We start from the raw sequence: 21,429 nt of genomic DNA, 5'->3' as shown, positions 1-21,429 counted from the left end.
TAAGTTACACAAAAAATAATAATCACATAAATAATAATGGCAAAAGTGGTATTGATTCTGATATTAATGATTATAAGGATAATACAAAGAAATGAACAAAGATTAAAATGAAGAAACAAAATTTGAAATACGTGTGTGTGTCAAAGAAGTTACAGACAAATATAATTCAAGTGCATATGTATGTGTACAAGATTATGGATATGTATAGAAATAAGACAGTACATGCATATACATGTACATAACAGTAGCAAGTACAACAACAATACTGTAACAAGGAAACAAAGACAACAAACCACAGAACATAAGAAGAGAAAAGAGGAAAGAGCAGGACGTGTGGAAGGGAACATCATGAGAGCGCACGGTGTTTCACCTGTAGTTCAAAAAAATGAGGCTTAACATTATTTTAAAAAATGAGAATAACTATCACACTTTCTATTTTTATATCCCTACCCACTGTATTAATATTTATTAATACATATACACATCTAACAGCAAAAATACACTTAGATGGAGGATTCTGGGCCCAGGTCAGTGCATCTAATTTGAATTTAAAAATCCCCAGGTGTGTTTCACATGAAGGAGTTTGGGGAGTGTGTATTATGTGCTGTGCTGTAATGTGTGTGTGTCTCCTGCAGGGGGCGACAGCAGGCAGGCGGTACATCGCCACGCAGGGCCCGCTCAGCAGCACCCTGCTCGACTTCTGGAGGATGACGTGGCAGCACGGCGTCAAGGTGAGTCCCACCTGTCGTTACGAAGCATCAGGGAGACGAATATTTATAAACCAAATTAATAATTAAAAAAAAAGAAAATCCAAAAGACTTCTGGTGAAGCATGAGGGGCCGTACAAGCCATAATCCATAATCCCGGCTTCGTAATCCTCACATAAATCCTCCTTTCACATACACATATTTTCCTATTGCATGCGTACATTTTTCTTACATACACTTATTATTTATGATATTACACATGCACACTGGCTGCATATGCATGAGGTCAAAATGTACAAATGTGTGCGTTCAAAATATATAAATATGAGAATAAAAGTGTGTCTGTGTGAGAATGAAAACACATTCATGTAAGAGTGAAACTATACGTATGTGAAAGGACTGTGTTTGTGTGTGAGAGCCAGAATGGATTATTATATTATAGGCCTATCTACTTTCTGAACTGAATTTAATTATCATGAGTGTATTGATTTATTTAATGCATTAGTGTTTTAATTGATTATTCATTTAGTCTGTTAACGTATTTGTTAATTTATTACATTTAATTTTTTCCTCTAAACGCTCAGTGTTCACATTCCCATTGACTCCCTAATGATGATGTTGTAATGATCTTTATAAAATTATCATAAATTGATCACCGTATGAACAGACGGACGTGTGTGTGTGTGTGTGTGTGTGTGTGTGTGTGTGTGTGTGTGTGTGTGTGTGTGTGTGTGTGTGTGCTGCAGGTGATCATCATGGCCTGCAGAGAGGTGGAGATGGGAAAGGTAACTTCCTGTGTGTGTCTCATGGTCATGTGATGTTCAGGTGTAGAGGCACGCTGAGGAGCAGGTGTGTGGGCAGGGGAGCAGGCAGGCAGCTGATTGGCTGGGGGAGGAGGAGGCGGGGCTACAGCAGGACAGGTGTGCTGGGGAGACGAGGCAGGCGGGACTACGGCAAAGGCAGAGGGACACACAGAGCAGGCAGGGGACGCAGGACGAGGGTTTCCTTTGTCGTCTGGATATTTGACGTGTGTGTGTGTGTGTGTGTGTGTGTGTGTGTGTGTGTGTGTTCCTCCCTGTAGAAGAAGTGTGAGTGTTACTGGGCTCCACTGAACCAGTCGACCTCATTTGGACCCTTCACCGTCTGCAATGTAAGAACACACACACACACACACAAACACACACAAACACACACACACACACACACACACACAACACTGTACAGCACAACCTACATTCTACACATTTTTAAATAGGTTTTAATATATATATGTGTAAAATATATTTTAAAATAGTCAAATTAAATATATCTTTCACCCCCCCTCCATCTTTTACTCTCATTTTAATGTGTGCGCATGTGTGTGTGTGCGTGTGTGTGTGTGTGTGTGTGTGCGCATGTGTGTGTGTGTGTGTTGGTCTTCAGGGGAAATAAAAGCTCAACAGATGATGCATCATTAGTATTTATGCCCTATTACTACTTCTCTTTATGTGGACATTAATAAATTATTCAAGTGTGTGTGTGTGTGTGTGTGTGTGTGTGTGTGTGTGTGTGTGTCTCCAGCAGGGGGAGACTCGTCCTAATGAAGACATCGTGATCAGGACTCTGACTGTCACCTACCAACAGGTCAGCGTTTACATCGCAGCGAAAACTCAGTAAACTAAGAAAACCAATCATTTTTATTTTCTATTTTTTTTTCAGTCTGGTGTTTTTGACAGGAATCCAGTGAAGTGATGAGACTAAACCACAAAGAGGAAAATATTCAGATGAGCCTCACACATTTTCTGCCTTCAAACAGTTTCTACCTGAAATAAAATGAAGTGAAATCAAACTGAGGAGCCCCTGCGAGGCCCTCCAGGGTCCCCGGACCCCGCTTTGAAAGCCAGTGTACTAATCAATCAGTCAGTCAGTCATAATATGAATGAATGAATGAATGAAGGCTTTATTTTGAACATGTGAAAAAAAAAACACAATGCAAAAAAAACAAAAAAAACAATCCAGAATAGTTGAATCAACAAAACCTGTCCGAAAAGGAGTAGAAAGAAGCGTCTGCTTATTTAAATCCTACTCAGTAACCACTCTATCAGTTTACTTCCATATGATTTATCCAATTTACATTTTTTTTTAAACCATATACCCATAAACACATAAACAACGTGTTATCATATGATCATTTGTGCATTTTTACCCATAGTAAGGCAAGGCAAGTTTATTTGTACAGCACATTTCAGCAACAAGGCAATTCAAAGTGCTTTACTTAGAGCATGAAGGCATTAAAACAATATGAAAGCAACACAGGAAAACATACATAAAAACAATTAATAAAAAGAAGCTAAAAGGAGAATAAGACGATAAAGCAGGACGTTGAAAGTTAATGTGCAGCGTAGAATATTAACCCTTAATGTGGTTCAATGGAAAAGTCTTCAGTCTTCATAGTAAGAATAAATAATGTGAATAAACAAAAGAAATAACAAAGCAAAATAGACAAAAATAATACATAATCTAATCTAATCTAATAATCCAGTGAGGCTGCAGATGTTGGATCAGAGCGACTGGAGCTCTGAATGAAAAAGGCCCGGCCTCGTCACGGCGGCACAGATCTACTTTAATTTGGTTTGACTGTTTCTCTCTCTCTCTCTCTCTCTCTCTCTCTCTCCCTCTCTCTCTCTCCCTCTCTCTCTCTCTCTCTCTCTCTCTCTCTCTCTCCCTCCCTCTCCCTCTCTCTCTCCCTCCCTCAGGAAACCCGTCCTGTGTGTCAGTATCAGTTTCTGTCCTGGCCGGATCACGACGTTCCCTCTGAAGCCGCTCGAGTTCTCAATCTGCTGGACCGAGCGAGGAGCACGCAGGGAGCAAGTACCTCGCCTCTGCTGGTGCACTGCAGGTACACACACACACACACACACACACACACACACACACACACACACACACACACTGACACTCTAAATGCCTGTTAATTCCAGATCATTACAGAATCTTGTTTTTGCCAGCAGCACAGATCGCAGGTCAGATGGTCATTAACATTCAACAGGCCATATCATCCATATGGCATCTTATCTCTCACACACACGTACACACACACACACACACACACACACACACACACACGTACAGACACACACACACAGAAAGCAGGAGGCTGTGAATATGCAGCAGGTGACACTTGCTAACGATGGCACAGTTAACATGCACACAGCTGAGAGCCGTGTGTGTGTGTGTGTGTGTGTGTGTGTGTGTGTATGTGTGTGTGTGTGTGTGTGTGTGTGTGTGTGTGTAGTGCGGGCTGTGGGCGGACAGGAGTGATCTGTGCTCTCGACTACATCTATGACCTGCTGGTTACCAAGGTAACACACAAACACACACACACACACACACACACACATACACACACACACACACACACATCAGTGTTACTGAATGTTCAGCTGGATGAAAAAAAGTACTTCTGTCAGTACTACAACTAATACTGTTAGTACTCCTTATAATTTTACTGTTAATACTAACACTACTACAAGTTCTACTAATCCTTTCTTTATAGTTTACAGTCCTACAGTTAATACTGTTATTAGTACTACCTTCAGTATTACTAAAACTACTACCAGCGCTATTATTTGCTGTAATACGTGCTATACTACTGTTATTTGTACTGCTGATACTAAGTATTACTTTGACTGCTACTCCAACCCATTACACAACTTCTATAGTAATGTTTTTACCCTTTTTGCTGGTACTTCTGCTACTACCACTACTACTACAAGTATTACTGTTACTATCAGATCAACTATTAGTACTACTATAACTACTACTAAAAGTATTGTTAGTTTTTTTGTATTGATTGTATTGCTGTTAGTACTACAGCCACCTCTACTAACATTAGTACTATCATTTTTACTGTTACTGTTACAGTATGAGTACTACTGCAGCTGCTGCCTGTACTCCAGCTAACACTGCAGTTAAAGGAGCATTCTGTAAAACTGCAGAGGTTTGACTCGTGTTCACACTCGTTCTCCAGCAGTGAGAACCCTGTAGAACCCTGTAATAACACATTGTACAATAACTTTCTGCATATTATGTAATAAAACCTTTTTCTACTGCAGGAGTTCTTTTACATGAATATGTAATAATTCATTGTAATATGTGGTAACATGCAACAGCTGCTGTCTTCATTCACTTCAGGTGTTACACTTTATTATTTACTGAAATGAACTCGAGAGCAGTAAACTGCACCTTTTCTAACCCCCTCCCCTCCCCCCCCCCCCACCACCACCACCACCCCTCCCAGTCTGATTCTTTTTCTGATACTTTTTAAAAGTATCTAACTGCAACCTGCAGACCCCAAAACAGACCCTTCCAAGACCCGCCCACACAGTCCAAGACCCGCCCCCTGAGAGACGTTAAGGAAAAGGGGAAGGTGGGGGTGGGGGGGTCTAACACCTGGTCAGCCTCTCTGACAGACAGCAGCTCTGACTGTTACAGAATGTGGGAAAGTTTTATAACGTTGTGCGTTCAGCGTGTTTCTTCCTAAATGTGTCAGGTTGTTACAAAACGAGGGAAAAGACACTGACATCAAATCACATACTTTTTTTTTTTTTTTTTTTTTGATCATTTGAGTCTAACACCGAGCACCGTGATGTTCTCAGGCACTTTTAGAGCAGGGGTTCTCAAACTTTTCTACTCCAAGGCCCACCTATTAGTATTTTCAACAGGGTGGGGCCCAACACCCGCTTATTTTATATAATCTATATTCCATTCTAATTAGGTTATTATCTGAGTGCTTCAAACTGATCATGTTGTAAAGCTCAAGCAAGATAGGATATTATTTTTAAGATATGTCTGTTATGCCTAGTTTGTGTTTAAAACATTGAATTTCAATCATACATTTTATCAATATTGTGCTCTACTAAAATTACTTCTTGGTGGAAAATTAGCTTCAACTTGAAACATATTTGTGGCCCACTGGATGGTGCTTCGCGACCCACCAATGGGCCCCGGCCCAGTGGTTGAGAAACACTGTTTTAGAGGACACATTTTGACGGGTAAACTGATTACATTTTTCCACAAAAGGTGGACAAATAGGACCCAGGCTGAAAATGAGCAGAATTCCCCTTTAAGTCCAGTTGAAGTTAGACAGAGCTGCAGTGGGAGCTGAGCTGCTTGTTGTTCCTGCTCTCGGTTCTTCAGTTCTTCAGTCGATCAGCTGACTGAGTTCCTGTGTGGTTCCTCACAGCAGCTCACCCCCGACTTCAGCATCATGCAGATTGTCCTGCAGCTGAGGAGGCAGAGACCATCTGCTGTGCAGACCAAAGTATGACACCATCATCACACACACACACACACACACACACACACACACACACACACAAATACACACACATACACACATACTCATTACCTGCTGTGAGACAGAAAAACAGCCTGCAGGTCAGTGTTGTGTCCAGCGGGGGCAGCACTGAGCTAAACAGCCTGCAGGTCAGTGTTGTGTCCAGTGGGGGCAGCACTGAGCTAAACAGAGCAGAATCTGTGTGGGTCAGTGGGGCTCAATGCTCTAAACTGATCAGTCCATTTGATCCAGATATTGATCAGTAACTGGACTGTTCCTGTCCATATTTCTGCTGCAGACAGGATTATAAACTGAGATTATAATCCATGGCTGTAAAATGCTGTGAGTTTGAGCAGATTAGCACTGGCATTGAGGCTCTGTGCTGCTGACTGGCTGCAGAACCACAGGAGAACCAATCATCTGCTTCCTAAATGTTCCACATTTCCTTCATTAGTCCAGTCATTTTAGGCCAAAATTGGGGTCAACCTGGGACAAATTGCAAGAGAACCAAACTCAACTGATTCTGTATCCTCAGTTTGTCCTGAGTGAGGGGAATAAAGTCCCAAAGAATCCCATTGGTGGAAAGTTTGGAAAATCACCTATTTATGACCACATATTACCAAAAAACACTGTTTTTAACACACAGGGGAAAGGGGTTCAACATTTGACTTTCAGATATCACTATAAAAATTCACAAGTTGATTACACACACAAAGACAAGAAAAAAAGTCAATTACAAGTTCTTTGAATTATTCTGTTTACACATGCATATCACACATTATCTGATTTGATATGCGCTAATAAGGAATATAAGGAATAAATGCCAGAACAGATATTTAAACAGGGAATTAAAGGTTACTATATATATAGTAACCTTGAGTTAAAAGGTTACTATATATATAGTAATATATATATATAGTAACCTTGAGTTAAAAGGTTACTATATATATAGTAACCTTGAGTTAAAAGGTTACTATATATATATTACTATATATACAGTAACCTTTAATTCAAGGTTACTCAGTTCAAGGTTCAAGGTTCCCGCTGACCGCTGCTCCTCTGCCTCTGTTCAGCCTCAGCGGCGCCCCCTGCAGGTGGAAACACACAGTCTTGGTGCTTGAATATCTCCATAAATGGAGTCAGTGATGTGGAAGCCCTGGGAGGCGAGGTGGACCTTCTTTCTCTCTTTAATAATAATAACAGCTAAACTGGAGTTGATGTCATCTGTTTGAGATAATATCTCGTATGTATGAGAGATATTAACTCAGAAAGTCCACGCTGCATTCTGCACACCGTCCCTATTCTTACAATAATCAGCCTGATACCTCAAGGCAAAGCTGAATTAAGTATTCCTTTGCCAAATAAAGCCATAACTTTCATTAATTAAAAAAAAAAAACATACAATATCAACTCCTACGCACGAGATAAACCTGAAAAAGCAGAAATACGAAACATTTCCACCTCGTGTCTCAGGGTTCCTGTGCAGCAACAACACATTTGAACACAAGGTGATGTTTTCAGCCTCCACGTCGCCCCCTGCAGGTGGAAACACATCTCCACGTTTAGGCTAAAGGGTCAGAATGACTGGTGCACGTGCATGTTGGCGTGCACGTGGCTCTGTCTCTCCCTGCAGGATCAGTATCAGTTCATCTTCACTGCCGTCGTCTGCATGTTCGAGAGAGTCCTGCAGTCAGCGGACAGCATGTACTGCAACCTGCCGCAGGTGAGACACACACACACACACACACACACACACACACACACACACACACACACACACACACACACAGCAGCAGCAGATGTATCTTTGTGGCTGGAGGCTGGAGAGTTTCAGTTTTGATTTGTTAAGAAATGTGAATAATTTCACTGGTTTGTGGTTTCATCTGGGAGCTGCCTCTCCCTCTCTCTCTCCCTCTTCCTCTCTCTGTCTCTCTCTTCCTCTCTCTCTCTCTCCCTCTCTCTCTCCCTCTCTCTCTCTTTCTCCCTCTCTCTCTCTCTCTCTCCCTCTTCCTCTCTCTGTCTCTCTCCCTCTCTCTCTCTCTTCCTCTCTCTGTCTCTCTCTCTCTCTCTCTCTCTCCCTCTCTCTCTCTCTCTCTCTCTTTCTCTCTCTCCCTCTCTCTGAGATTGATGTGATGTGATGTGATGAAAGGACGGAGAGAGAGAGAGAAAGCAGAGGGGAAAAAAGCAGCTGCAGAAAGAGGAAGTTGCTGCAGCATGAAAGAGGAAGTACTTGGCTGGCAACTTCCTGTATGCAAATGAGCTGTCAGAAACTGTGAGGACAGAAGAAGTGTTTGTTCAGAGCAGACGGTGCAGAGCGCGTCGGCTGCAGAGACGCAGAGACACAGGGAGGACGCTAGGACACAGGGAGGACGCTAGGACACAGGAGAGGATATTAGGACACAGGAGAGGACATTAGGATGCAGAGGAGAGGACGTTAGGACACAGGAGAGGACATTAGGACACAGGAGAGGACATTAGGACACAGGAGAGGACGTTAGGACACAGGAGAGGATATTAGGACACAGGAGAGGATATTAGGACACAGGAGAGGGCATTAGGACACAGGAGAGGACGTTAGGACACAGGATAGGACGCCAGGACGCAGAGGAGAGGACATTAGGACACAGGAGAGGACATTAGGACACAGGAGAGGACATTAGGACACAGGAAAGAACGTTAGGACACAGAAGAGGACGTTAGGACAAAGGAGAGGACGTTAGGACACAAAAGAGGACGTTAGGACACAGAAGACGTTAGGACACAGGAGAGGACGTTAGGACACAAAAGAGGACGTTAGGACACAGGAGAGAGCATTAGGACACAGGAGAGGACGTTAGGACACAAAAGACGTTAGGACACAGGAGAGGACGTTAGGACACAAAAGAGGACGTTAGGACACAGGAGAAGACGTTAGGACACAGGAGAGGGGACGTCTAGTCAGAAGTGACTCTGCTGCTGCATTTAACAGGAATAACTTTTATCAAACCCACTGAGACTGTGTGATAAACAGCTGGACTGAACTCTGCTAGCAGGTAGGTCTGCCTCAGCCTCCTCCTCCTCTCATCATGTTTTCAGAGACACTTTAATTCATCTGACAAAGAGTCTTCGGTTTGACGCCGACTTTCCTCCAGAGGTTTATTGATTCACTTGTTTCTCTCTGAGCGTTTGAATAGCAGCAGCTTCACTGGTTTCCTGCTTGTCAGCGCCTGATGAGCACTGATAACACAGAACATGAGCGACGCATTAAAACACTATAAAACTGTGCCAGGGATCAGATTTCACAATAAAAGGTCCAAACATGAAACATGAAATCCTCTTGCAGCGTAGTCCCATCAGGTGACGGATCAGGTGTTTACGCCTGAAATGCAGCAGGTTGAGTTCAAACAGGGAAAGTGTTGGATTTATTTATTGGTGTTGTGGAGGAGTTGGGCTTTAAGGCGCCTGTTACAGCTGTGTTTGATCCACCTATCGATCAGTCATTGTTTCATGGCTTTGATATTTCTAATGCAGACAGAATTCAGCTCAAACACGATGACAAAACACACCTGTGGTGAAGTCCTGCAGGCGGCGTCAGAGGGAAAACTAAAAAAACAAAATCCTCAAAAACCAAAAATGTAGTTATGTTTTCAGAAATGTATTAATTAATCTGACAAAGACTTTCCTCCAGAGATTTATCTGTTCATGTGTTTCTCTCCGAGCGTTTCGATAACAGCCGGTTTGGTGGTTTCCTGCTTGTCAGTTCCTGATGAAAACTGATAACACAGAACACGACTGATCTGCGTTTATGGCTCACTATAAACCATAAACCATAAACCTGTGTGACCGACGGGGCCGAGACGCCGTGTTTATCTCCTGATCCAATACTGGCTTTTCAAATCTCAGGTCACTACAGGTGATTTTCTACAAGACTGACAAAAGTCTCTGCCTGCAGTGAAATGGCTGCTATGGGGGCCAACATCATCACACAGGAATCAAATGTGGCTCATTGGATCCACAAGAGTCTCAGCTTTCCAGTCAAAGCCAACTGATGCAGCTCCAAGACTGTTTAGGCCCCAGTCTGCACACACACACCATTTTACAACAGGCCACAAGAACACATGTGGACTGCAGGCTTTGGGGCCCAAACTGCATGGGATTAGCAGAAGGTGGGCGTGTCTGCAAAGGGGAGAGAACCCATTTTCATTCACACAGCTGGAGGTCAGAGGTCAAGGCACCCTGCTGGAGACACACATGACAGATTTTACCGCAACAAAATTTTATCAATAAATGGAATGGAATGTCTTTATTGTCACTGCAGCAAGTCCGACGAAATTGAAAGGCGCAGTCCTCCTTAGTGCCTTTTTAAAAACTATGGTAGAAAACACACAAGAAGAAAAGTATAAGAGAATGCACTGTAATACGGTGTAATGGAAAGCGGGAAAAAATAAATAAAAACACTATCGTGCACAACACAACATTGACAATGCAACAGCATTCACATTGAAAAAATCAATATTTCAGTCCTTGTTATTGCACATTATATTACACTACTCACAAAAAGTTAGGGATATTGGGCTTTTGGGGAAATTTACGGAAAATGTAAAAAGTTCACACTACAGTGATATTATATCATGAAAGTAGGGCATTTAAGTAGAAGCATACTCTGGTGATTTCCTCATCTCAAACAATTTCTTGAAACAAAAGCCAACAACAGTGGTGGATATACCACAACAAAAAATGTCAGTGTCAATAACTTGTCATGTGCCCTTGAGCATCAATTACAGCTTGACAGCGACGTCTCATGCTGTTCACAAGTCGACTTATTGTCTGCTGAGGCATGGCATCCCACTCTTCTTGAAGGGCGGCCCTCAGGTCATTGAGGTTCTGGGGTACAGAGCTCCGAGCCTCTACACGGCCACTCAGCTGATCCCATAGGTTTTCTATGGGATTCAGGTCTGAGAAAGTGCAGGCCACTCCATCTGAGGTACCCCAGTCTCCAGCAGCCGTTCCCTAATGATACGACCTCGATGAGCTGGAGCATTGTCGTCCATGAAGATGAAATTAGGCCTGTGTTGTTCATGCAGGGGCACAATGACTGGATTAATGATGTTATTCAGGTAGTATGGGCTTGTCACTGTACCGTTAGGGCAGTTCTGTACTGACTAGACACACCTGCCCACACAGTAACACCACCACCACCAAAGATTAGATAGATAGATAGATAGATATACTTTATTGATCCCAACCAGGGAAATTCTGGGCTCGTCTGGTGACATCAGTGGCTGATGCATAGTGCTCTCCTTGACGTCTCCAACATCGTTGGCGGCCATCATTTCTGCTCAACATGAATCGGCTTTCATCAGAGAACAGCACTGAGGCCCACTGGTCCCTCGTCCAGCGTAAATGCTGCCTGGCCCATGCAAGACGATGACACCTGTGCCTGGTGGTGTGGTCAGGTACCCTTGCAGGTCGTCTAGCACGCAGACCATGCTGATGTAAACGGTTTCGAATGGTCTGACGTGACACTTGGGTGCCTCTCACCTCCCTTAAATGTGCCTGGAGTTGAGTGGCATTCATCATCCGGTTCCACAGGGCACTGTTCACAATGAAGCAGTCATCAGTGTGGGATGGGGCCAAAGGACGTCCACTTCTATGCCTTTCTGTGACTCTTCCAGTCTCTCTGTATCTCTGTTGCAACCTGCTGATGACACTCTGTGACACTCTAAGCTCAGTGGCCACTTCCGTCTGAGAACATCCTGTTTGAAGCCTCGCAATGGTGAGGTGCTGCTGAACAACTGTTAGGTGTCGTCTTGGTCTCATGATGTCAAAATGTGAACAGCATGATGAGGAGGACTGTTTAAATACCAATTCTAATTGAACCAGGAAATTTATTGGTCGATTCATGGATCAAACACCTGTTGTGAATTTTGCCGTTAAGCTCCTTGTTAGAGAACAGCAACTTGTGCAAAAAGTACTGAAACACTGAACAGTTGGACATGTGCATTCAAAAGTTTACAGAAGGTCACATTAAGTTCACCTGGAAAGGTTAGAATGCATTTTAGGTTCATCCTGAAATTTCACCTGAAAGCCGAATATCCCTAACTTTTTGTGAGTAGTGTATATTGCACTTGTGTTCCAGTGTATTGCACAGAGTATTGTTTACACAGTCTCATAAAAACTCAACGCCAAGTCCAAGTTTCTTGGCGTTCAGGATCAGGCTTTTCTCCGTGCAGCTCACAGACAGACGCTCCGCCTCGTCCCGGTGTGCGGGTTCATCCCCTCCTGAGATGAGATCAGTGAACTTTGTGATGCTGTAGCTGGGGTGTGTGTGGAGGTGCAGTCGGGTGTGTGTGGAGGTGCAGTCGTGTGTGTGTGGAGGTGGTGTAGAGCACACAGCCCTGAGGGGAGGCGGTGCTGAGGCTGAAGGCTCCTCCTCTCAGCCTCTGGCAGTGATCTGTCAGAAAGCCTCTGATCCGGCGGCAGACGTGGTCAGATATTCTCACATCGAACAGTTTTGACACGAGTCTGTTCAAGCGATCAAATTTCACGGCCAAAGCATTAAATACTCCTGCAAAGCAGTGATGTTATTTTGAAAAGCAAACTCAAGTTTTCAGGCTGGCTTTTAACTGAATCTGACTTCTTTTATTTATTTATCTACTTCAGCCTGTTTCCTTCTTTGTCATTTTCTCACCTGTTTTTGTTTTAGTCCTTTTATTTTCAGGTTTTACTCACCTCTACACCTCCTCTCTTTTTTGTTAATATTGAATTATTTTATATTGCACTCTTAACCACTCATTTACTTTCTATCTACTGTTTGGAGTTTTTTTTTTGTGTGTGTGTTTTTTACTTATTTATTTGTTTGCTTGTTTTTTTTCTTTTTAAAATCTTATGTAATCTTTTATTACTACTTTTATTTTGTTATGCTGAGTTTAATCTGTTTCTGCCTCAACGTCTCAAGGTCTTTTCCTGTTTTTAAGGTGTTTATTTTTTTTTTTAGTTTTGTGGGTGATTTGGCGTTAAATCCACATTTACATGCTCCGCTCTGATTGGGCAGAAATGTTCTGACGGTTTTTTGTGCTAAAAACAGCCTTTACAGCCAAATGAAACTGCAGTGGTTTGACGTGTTGTGTGTGTGTGTGTGTGTGTGTGTGTGTGTGTGTGTGATAGACGTGAGCTCTTGAGTTGTGGCTCTTTTGCGTCACACAGCTGAACATTTTTCAGCTTTTCCTTTTTGCAGGTTTAACAGAAAGTAAACGAGCCTCTGTAACGCAGAAGCAGGCGAGTTCTTAATTAGAGAAACATCCGGCTGAACCTCATCAGCTGCATATTTAGAAACAAATATTATGAGGATTTTTTCATTTTTATTTTTTGGTATTGTGCCATGGTTTTGCTGCTTTGCATGATAATGTGCACCTTAGAGCAAAAATCCTTAATTATTTTGGTTTGATGAAAATGACTGCAGCAAAGAATGAGCTACTTTTATTCCTAAAGCTCGCAAAATTATTATTATTATTATTTATTTAATTTATTTATTTATTTTGCATTTTAAAAGCATTTATTTTCTGTGGTAATTGTGAGTGTGCAGAATGTTTTTTTATTTTATTTTATTTTATTTTATTTGACAAAGAATGATGGTTGAAAACATAACCTAATACAGTCAGAGCAAAATAGAGCAAAAAAAAAAAAAATGAAATATTGGTGCAGAAGATGTAAGGCATACACAGACAGCAATGTCGACTGTCGTAAATAATGCAAAAATAAACATAAATAAAAAGGCAAAGCATGAACTGGGTATTGGAATAAATAATAATACTAATGATAATGATTATAATGTCGCATAGAACATTTGGGGGGAGACGACAAAAGGGGAAGAGAAAGGAACAAATATCAAAAAAAAAAAAAAAGAAAAAAGAAAAAAAAAAGAAAAAAAAAACCTTGGAAAATTAAACCAGCCTGAATAACACACACACATACACACACACACACACACACACACACACACACACACATTATGAGATCAGTTTATTGGATGCAGGTCAGTGTGAGAATCTATCAGCAGGCGGGGGGAAGTCATTTAAAGCTGCCTCTGGCCCTGAGCTCTCCTGCTGCTTTAATCCCGGGATTAAGACACAGATTAGGCTCAGAAACAGTTTTCTGGGTTATAGTTTTGCGAGCTCATCCAGAAAGTGAGGAGGCCGAGCGTCGGACGCACGGCGCCGCGTTCGGGGAATCTCAGGTCGGGTCCAAGTGTCTGAGGCCCACGCGCCGTCTGGCGGCCGCCGCCGAGCCAGGAACAAAGTTTGGGGATCGAACCAGGCAGAGGAGTGTGTGTGGCGTGATCAGAGCCCAGCAGAGACTCATGCAGTGTGTTTAGGTGTGTGTGTGTGTGTGTGTGTGTGTGTGTGTGTGTGTGTGTGTGCGTGGAACTAAAGGAAGCTTCTGTTTGTTCTCCAGGGGAAACCGGCAGCGTACCATGAACCTGACCCACTGAGAGCAGACAGACCTACAGCCACAGCTCACCCACTGACCAAGAGGTACCTGTCTGTCTGTCTGTCTGTCTGCCTGTCTGTCTGTCTGTCTGCCTGTCTGTCTGCCTGCTTGTCTGTCTGTCTGCCTGTCTGTCTGTCTGCCTGCCTGTCTGTCTACCTGCCTGTCTGTCTGTCTGTCTGTCTGTCTGTCTGCCTGCCTGTCTGTCTGTCTGTCTGCCTGTCTGTCTGTCTGTCTGTCTGTCTGCCTGCCTGTCTGTCTGTCTGTCTGCCTGTCTGTCTGTCTGTCTGTCTGCCTGCCTGTCTGTCTGTCTGCCTGCCTGTCTGTCTGTCTGTCTGCCTGTCTGTCTGCCTGTCTGTCTGTCTATCTGTTTGTCTGTCTATCTTTGTAGGCAGGGAGACGGTTGGAGAGACAGACAGGCAGGATGTCTCACCCCAAGGTGTTAAATTAACACCTCCCCACCCTCCTTTTCCATTCCTCCATCCCTCCATCCCAATGTGTTACCCTGTTGCCATGGAGACCGGCAGGAGAGGAGGCGCGGAGCGGAGGAGTGGCGGAGGCTCAGCTCAGAGTCTGTATCTCGGTCTGTCACCGCGCCGCCTGCTGCTTCCTGTGCGGCTCAACTGTAGATCCACCAGCGAGCCGGCCTGGTCGCGCCGCACCGCAGCCTCACCAGCGGCGTAACCATGGCGACCAGGGCCCCTCGGCCGAACCAGGAAGCCGGGAGCCGAGGGACTTCCTGCTGAGACGCAGATTGGCAACAGATTCTGAGCGTTTCACACCTTCCACACTTCCTCTGACAGACTCAAACCTCCAGCCTGCAAAACTCTCCGGGCGCTTTGTCTGCTTCTGCCAGGCGGGGGCGCTGCAGGGAAAGGTCATGAGGTCACCAGCGCGGCCTGAGCTCCTCTTCTCGGTGGCATGAATGTATTTTTTTTTTTTTTTTTTAATTCCACGGCAGCAGGTCTGACAGATTTTGTGACATCAACTTAAACTAGAACCAGCACCAGAACAAAAGTCAAAACAAAGAGGAGTCTTCCTTCAGGAGCGTGAGGGACCTCAGCTCACATCATGATGTCATAGATGTGGACATACCTGTCCTACAGGTGGGACACTTTGGTCTGAAGGTGGCGTCAGAGCAGAGCCGTCTGTCTCATCCCGCCCCCCGAGATGCTTTGAATATATTTTTAAATCAAATTATTGTTTCTTTTTCAGCTGAAATATTTGCATTCAATTATAATCAACCAGGTGCAATAAGAAAAATAAGACGTTTCTATGACAAACTGATAAATTCATGATTAATAATGAATTATGATGAATTAATTAGACACAATTAGCACAACATGGTCTGGCAGTAAAGTTAAAGCTGCTGTCAGAAAACAAAACGTCGACATGGAAGGTACAATTTTCCAGAAAGATGGAAAGAACAGTTTTTTAAAAAAAATTTTTTCTTCATCATTTTTTTTCATGGTGACGCCAAGTTGAAACGGTTCCTTCATCCGGAGGCAGGAAAACGATCCACAAATTACTGATTTGGCGCTGGAGGAAAAGTCATGAGGTCACCGGAGCGGAGAGGCTCCATCGTCTGGGAGCAGGAGCGTCTTTCACCAAACGTCTCGCCGATCCACCGAGCGGCTTTCGAGAAACGCTGCCCTGGAGGGTGTGAGGTGTGAAGCAGACAGACGGACCAACGCTGCCGTCCTGCAGCCACCAGGGGGCGAAAAATCCCCCCGGACGCTGCAACGGGAGAAGAAGAAAAGCAGCCAATCAGGACGGACACATTTGATCAGCAGAACGTCAAAACATACGTCAGCTTTCTACGAGAAATGAAAAGCTGCACAGGCGGTTTTTCAAAACTAACTGTGTAAATTTCAAATTACCTTCGCTGTGTTAGACATGTTAGGGATATAATTACAGGATATACCTGTAATTATACCTGAGGGCAATTAAGACAGGATTAATATTAAATATATCAAAACAAAATAGCACAATAAAGTCATATCTTACGGTGAGTGTTGCATGCTCACAGTCACTGGCCAGACATTTTTATCCTTTTGATATTGATCTGATCGGTTTTATCAGCTGGACTCGTGACTCCTGACTGATTCATTATCTGATTATTTGTCAGTTAATTTATCTGTTAATCAGTTGATAACTGAGCGTCACAATCTATAACCTCTGGAAATGATAATCTGTATTATTCTGCTGTTGAATCCACTGAAAGTCACTTGATAAAGGATCAGAAGATGAAATTTGAAAATAAACGTGCGGCGCATCGCGTGATCTCTCCTGCTCTTATTGACTCTGGATATTGATTTCATATTGATCTTCTGTGGTCCATCAGGTCCTCGCTGCAGACTGACATGAACGACACGTACGCCGTGGTCAACAAGCCGCGGCAGGCCCACGCCGACGCCGGCAGGTACACACACACACACACCTCCGTTCATCTGAGCCGTCCAGCTGTTTGATTTTACAAAATAAAAGATAACCTCCAGGAGTGTGGGTTTAAACTAGCATTTATATTTTCAACAAATACCACAATAAAAAAAAAGGTACTGCACAAATTTAAGTTTCAACAAACAGATGTACAGTTCAATCAAAGGGAAAATAAATATATTCTTCTTTTTATGAATCTGTTTGTTTGTTTTCTGCCCCTAGAGCCCCGCCCTCCTCCCATCACTATGACAACGACCCCCCCGGCGCCGCGGCGGCCCCCCTCTACAGCGCGGTCAGGCCCCGGGCTAGGCCAATCAGCTCCTCACATTCTGCCACGCCCATCTATGACACAGCGGCACCAGCCAATCCCAGAGCGGGGGAGGGGCCTTTGCTGCTCTGCGACAGCGGAGGATATTCACTGGTGACAGGTGAGGAGGAGAGGAGGGAAGGAAAGGAGGGAAGGAAAGGAAAGGAAAGGAAAGGAAAGGAAAGGAAAGGAAAGGAAAAGGATAGGAAAGGAAAGGAAAGGAAAGGAAAGGAAAGGAAAGGAAAAGGAAAGGAAAAGGAAAGGAAAGGAAAGGAAAAGGAGGAAAGGAGGAAAGGAAAGGAAAGGAAAGGAAAGGAAAGGAAAGGAAAGGAAAGGAAAGGAGGAAAGGAAAGGAAAGGAAAAGGAAAGGAAAGGAAAGGAAAAGGAAAGGAAAGGAAAGAAAGGAGGAAAGGAAAGGAAAGGAAAGGAAAGGAAAGGAAAGAAAAGAAGGAAAGGAAAGGAAAGGAAAAGGAAATTAAAGGAAGGAAAGGAAACGAAAGGAAAGGAAAAGGAAAAAGTAAAAGAAAGAAAGAACGGAAAGGAAAATGAAGAAAGGAAGGAAAAGAGAAAGAAAAGGAATGGAAAGAAAGAGGAAAGGAAAGAGTAAAAAGGAAAGGAAAGGAAAGGAAAAGGAAAGGAAAGGAAAGAAAAGGAAGGAAGCGTCATCATCCGGTGACGTCTGGCAGGAAAACATCTGAAAACAGCGAGACATGAAGAAATCTGACATACGTTCATATCAGGAAACATTCGAAACATTAAGACCCAGCAGGCTGGCAGGTGTGTGTGCGTGTGTGTGTGGGTGTGTGTGTGTGTGTGTGTGTGTGTGTGTGTGTGCGTGCGTGCGTGTGCGTGTGCGTGTGCGTGTGTGTGTGTGTGCGCGCTCGGCCCTGGAGGTGACTCACTTTTTCTCCACTGAGGAACTCTCTCTCTCTTTCTCACACACACACACACACACACACACACACACACACACACTATGAAAATCCTCATTTCTCCACCTCCACATCAGATGGGCGGCGGGCGGCGGGCAGGGCGGGCGGGACGTCCGGCTGCAGGCTCGCTCGGCTCTGCTGAGTCAGGCTGTGAAGCAGCTGCAGGTCCGAGCCTCTGATCTGAAGTCTTGGTCTTGAGTTCGGGACGTCGGCTCCACGTCTTTTCTTCCAAACGGGAATCTGATCATGTGACCGCTCAGCGGCGTCGGTGACAGACGGTCAGCAGTCACACGGGCCGAGCCGGTCCGAGCCGGTCTGGGTTAACTCTGCTCCAAAATAAAGGGCTGGACGTCCAAAGCCAAAGCAGCGTTCTCCTCCACAGCTCGGCTCAGACTGGGAAGAAATTCCACGTCTTATTAAAAACCAAACTTTAAGGAAAATCTTAGGATGGGTGATTTCTTCAGCAGAGAGCCGTTATTCGTTAGTTGCTGAATACGGGTTTGGGTTCGGGTGCGTCCCTAACGGACCGGAGGGGCTGGTGCCTTCATGGGCGGCTCCGAACGCTCAGAACTTCACTCAGAACTTCAGAAGGACATGACGAGCAGCAGCCAGAGCCAGGAGGCGCCAGTCTGCCTTCAGCTGGTCACAGACTGAAGTATCATGGAGGATATCGACGGGAGAAAACACAGAAATAGAGACAGCTTCTTCTTCTTCTTCTGTATTTCCAGCAGACCAGACGTCTACGCACGTACTGCCGCCCCCTGCAGGCTGAATGTTGCATTACATCAGAGCGTGGAATACGCCGAAACACGGGAACATGCCAAGTAGGCTAACATGTAAACAGCAGCGCATAGAAACACCTTATTCAGAATATGACCTTAAGCAGAATATTGACCTGAATCAGAATATTGACCTGAATCAGAATATTGACCAGAATCAGAATATTGACCTGAATCAGAATATGGTGTGCAGGTAAACGGAGTCACTGGGGACTCGACTGGAGGCTCGGAGGACCGACTGCAGCGTGAAAACACGTAAAACAGCTGCAGGGTTAACGCACCGCGCACAGGGAGTGTGTGAGAGTCAGCAAAATGACACACGAAGCTGAGAGTGACCCCGTCTCACCGCTCTGTGAACACATGAACATAACACACACACACTGCTCTGTGAACACATGAACATAACACACACACCGCTCTGTGAACACATGAACATAACAAACACACTGAAATGTATATGTTTTCTTCCTCCAGCGGTGCGTCCCCCTTCGACAGACGACGAGTACGAATACGTTCAGGCTCCTCTGAAAGACGCCAGCAGCTACTGTCCACCAGGGGGCATCGGTGAGCACTGGACTCAGCTCTGTGTGTGTGTGTGTGTGTGTGTGTGTGTGTGTGTGTGTGTGTGTTGTAACTGTGCATGTCAGTGTGTTTGTTGTACCTGCCATGTTCAAACCTTGTATTTATGTATTTATTTATTTATTTATTTATTTAAGTTTAACTTTGCATTTCTGTTTACTCTGTGGGCGAATACTTAGTTTACTTTAGTTTAGTTTGTTTATTTCAAACATGTGAAAAAATCACTCTTCTCTGATTGGCTGGAGGGTGGAGGGTGTGTGTGTGTGTTCATGCTGTGTGATGAAGTTTGAACACACACACACACACACACACACACACCGTCCTGCTCTAATTTAATCCGCTGGCCGTAATGTTTTGAAACGCAGCAAACTGAAATTTAATCCTTAAGATTAATGCAAATAAACCAGTTATGGCTTTTTATATTTAAATAAAAAATAAATAAATAGTCACTAAAAATGAAAAATAAATAAATAAACCTAGTAAAGTCAGTCAGCTTCAGTGTGGCTGTCCCACTGCTGAGTATCATTTCATGCTTTTTTTTTTTTTTTTTTGGAAACAAATACTGAGAGAGAATCCGTCTCACGGGCACTGGTTTGAAATGTCAGGTGTTGTTGTTGTTGTGTGAGAAATAAAAACAACAACAACAACAAACAATAAGCGTTAAGCTGCCAGCCTTTAGCCTTCGCCGCGGCCCCGTTTTTAAAACCCTGATTACTTTAAAACGGTTGTGATTATTATTTTGCAGCAGGTGACATCAACATGACGTTAACGCTGAGGCCTCGTTCAGACCAAACATTCACTCATTCATGTTTTCACTGTTTCATTCATACCAGCAGTGCAGCTGCAAGAAGTGACTCATGTTGCTGTCATTATTCATATTTAAAGACACTACAAATTATCACCAGCTACACACACACAAAAAAAAAAAAAAAAATCTGAAAAGCTGGCAGTTGCCGTGGAAGTACAGGGAGTCGTTGCCGTGGAAACGGTACACCGTCCTGGCCGGTCTCGTCGGTGTGAACTTTGTCCTGAACGCTTAGGCAGCTGGGAGGGTTTCTCTGTAGATCTGTGCTGTTTTTAACTCTCCTGCACGCCACACCGCTGTTACCTACACGACCACTAGAGGGCGCCAAACTTTAAAATCCAACCACAGACCTTAACGAGCTGCTGTGCAGACGACTGACGGGGTGTGTGTTGGTGCCGGAGGACCGTCTCGTCCGCGGGGATGAAAAACCGCGGCGAAAAACAGAAAGTCCAGTTTTTCCGATAAGAGAGAAGTGCAGGTCACAAAATGTTGACGTGAGAAATCTGAGCAGCGAACGTGCCAGGGAAAAGCCAGAAGCCTGATCCTGACGGGTTTTATTTCTTGGCCTTGACAAGCCTTCTCAAAAACCTTATGTGTGGCGTTGTAAATAAACATAACATAATAAACTTACTTGTTTTATTTTCTCAAACAAACAGTGCAAAAACTGAAATGTGCAAATCAGTACAAACAAAAGGTGCAATGGCGGTCAGAGGGCCCACAAACCCTCTGTAAGCTCCACATACGCAGAACCATAAACCAGCCTGCAGCCGTCATGTGTTTGCTCTGTTTGACGGTGTGTGTGTGTGTGTGTGTGTGTGTGTGTGTGTGTGTGTGTTGTTTGACAGGGTTTAACTGTCGTATTCAGAAACCTAAAGGGCCCAGAGACCCTCCTGCTGAGTGGAGCCGACTGGAGAGATGAGAGACCTGGACTGGACTGGACTGGACTGGACTTTTCTGGACTGGACTGGACTTTACTGGACTGGACTTTTCTGGACTGGACTGGACTGGACTGGACTGGACTGGACTGGACTTTACTGGACTGGACTGGACTTACTGGACTGGACTAGACTTTGCTGGACTGGACTGGACTTTACTGGA

General features: G+C 44.1%; 1 protein-coding gene across 2 annotated transcripts in view; it reads left to right on the top strand.

Moving 5' to 3' along the window:
* ptpn18 (protein tyrosine phosphatase non-receptor type 18) overlaps positions 1-21,321 on the top strand; it is a 30,888-nt gene extending 9,567 nt beyond the window's left edge. Inside the window, exons 4-16 of one of the 2 annotated variants that reach the window (XM_030055407.1) lie at positions 636-731; positions 1,454-1,492; positions 1,789-1,857; positions 2,268-2,330; positions 3,443-3,585; positions 3,982-4,048; positions 5,935-6,009; positions 7,658-7,747; positions 14,458-14,537; positions 16,835-16,912; positions 17,152-17,357; positions 19,422-19,511; positions 21,177-21,321. In XM_030055407.1, coding sequence (XP_029911267.1) covers positions 636-731; positions 1,454-1,492; positions 1,789-1,857; positions 2,268-2,330; positions 3,443-3,585; positions 3,982-4,048; positions 5,935-6,009; positions 7,658-7,747; positions 14,458-14,537; positions 16,835-16,912; positions 17,152-17,357; positions 19,422-19,511; positions 21,177-21,250 — 1,170 coding nt within the window. In that variant the 3' untranslated portion in view covers positions 21,251-21,321. Of the gene's footprint in view, positions 1-635; positions 732-1,453; positions 1,493-1,788; positions 1,858-2,267; positions 2,331-3,442; positions 3,586-3,981; positions 4,049-5,931; positions 6,010-7,657; positions 7,748-14,457; positions 14,538-16,834; positions 16,913-17,151; positions 17,358-19,421; positions 19,512-21,176 lie in introns of both variants that reach the window. The other variant, XM_030055406.1, reaches the window with a different exon arrangement.
* The last annotated feature ends 108 nt before the right edge of the window (positions 21,322-21,429 follow it).

This window comes from Myripristis murdjan, chromosome 7 (assembly GCF_902150065.1).
Source record: "Myripristis murdjan chromosome 7, fMyrMur1.1, whole genome shotgun sequence".
NCBI classification, from domain to species: Eukaryota; Metazoa; Chordata; class Actinopteri; order Holocentriformes; family Holocentridae; genus Myripristis; species Myripristis murdjan.
The sequence above is the reverse complement of the archived record's forward strand: the minus strand, read 5'-3'. Positions and strand labels throughout refer to the sequence as shown.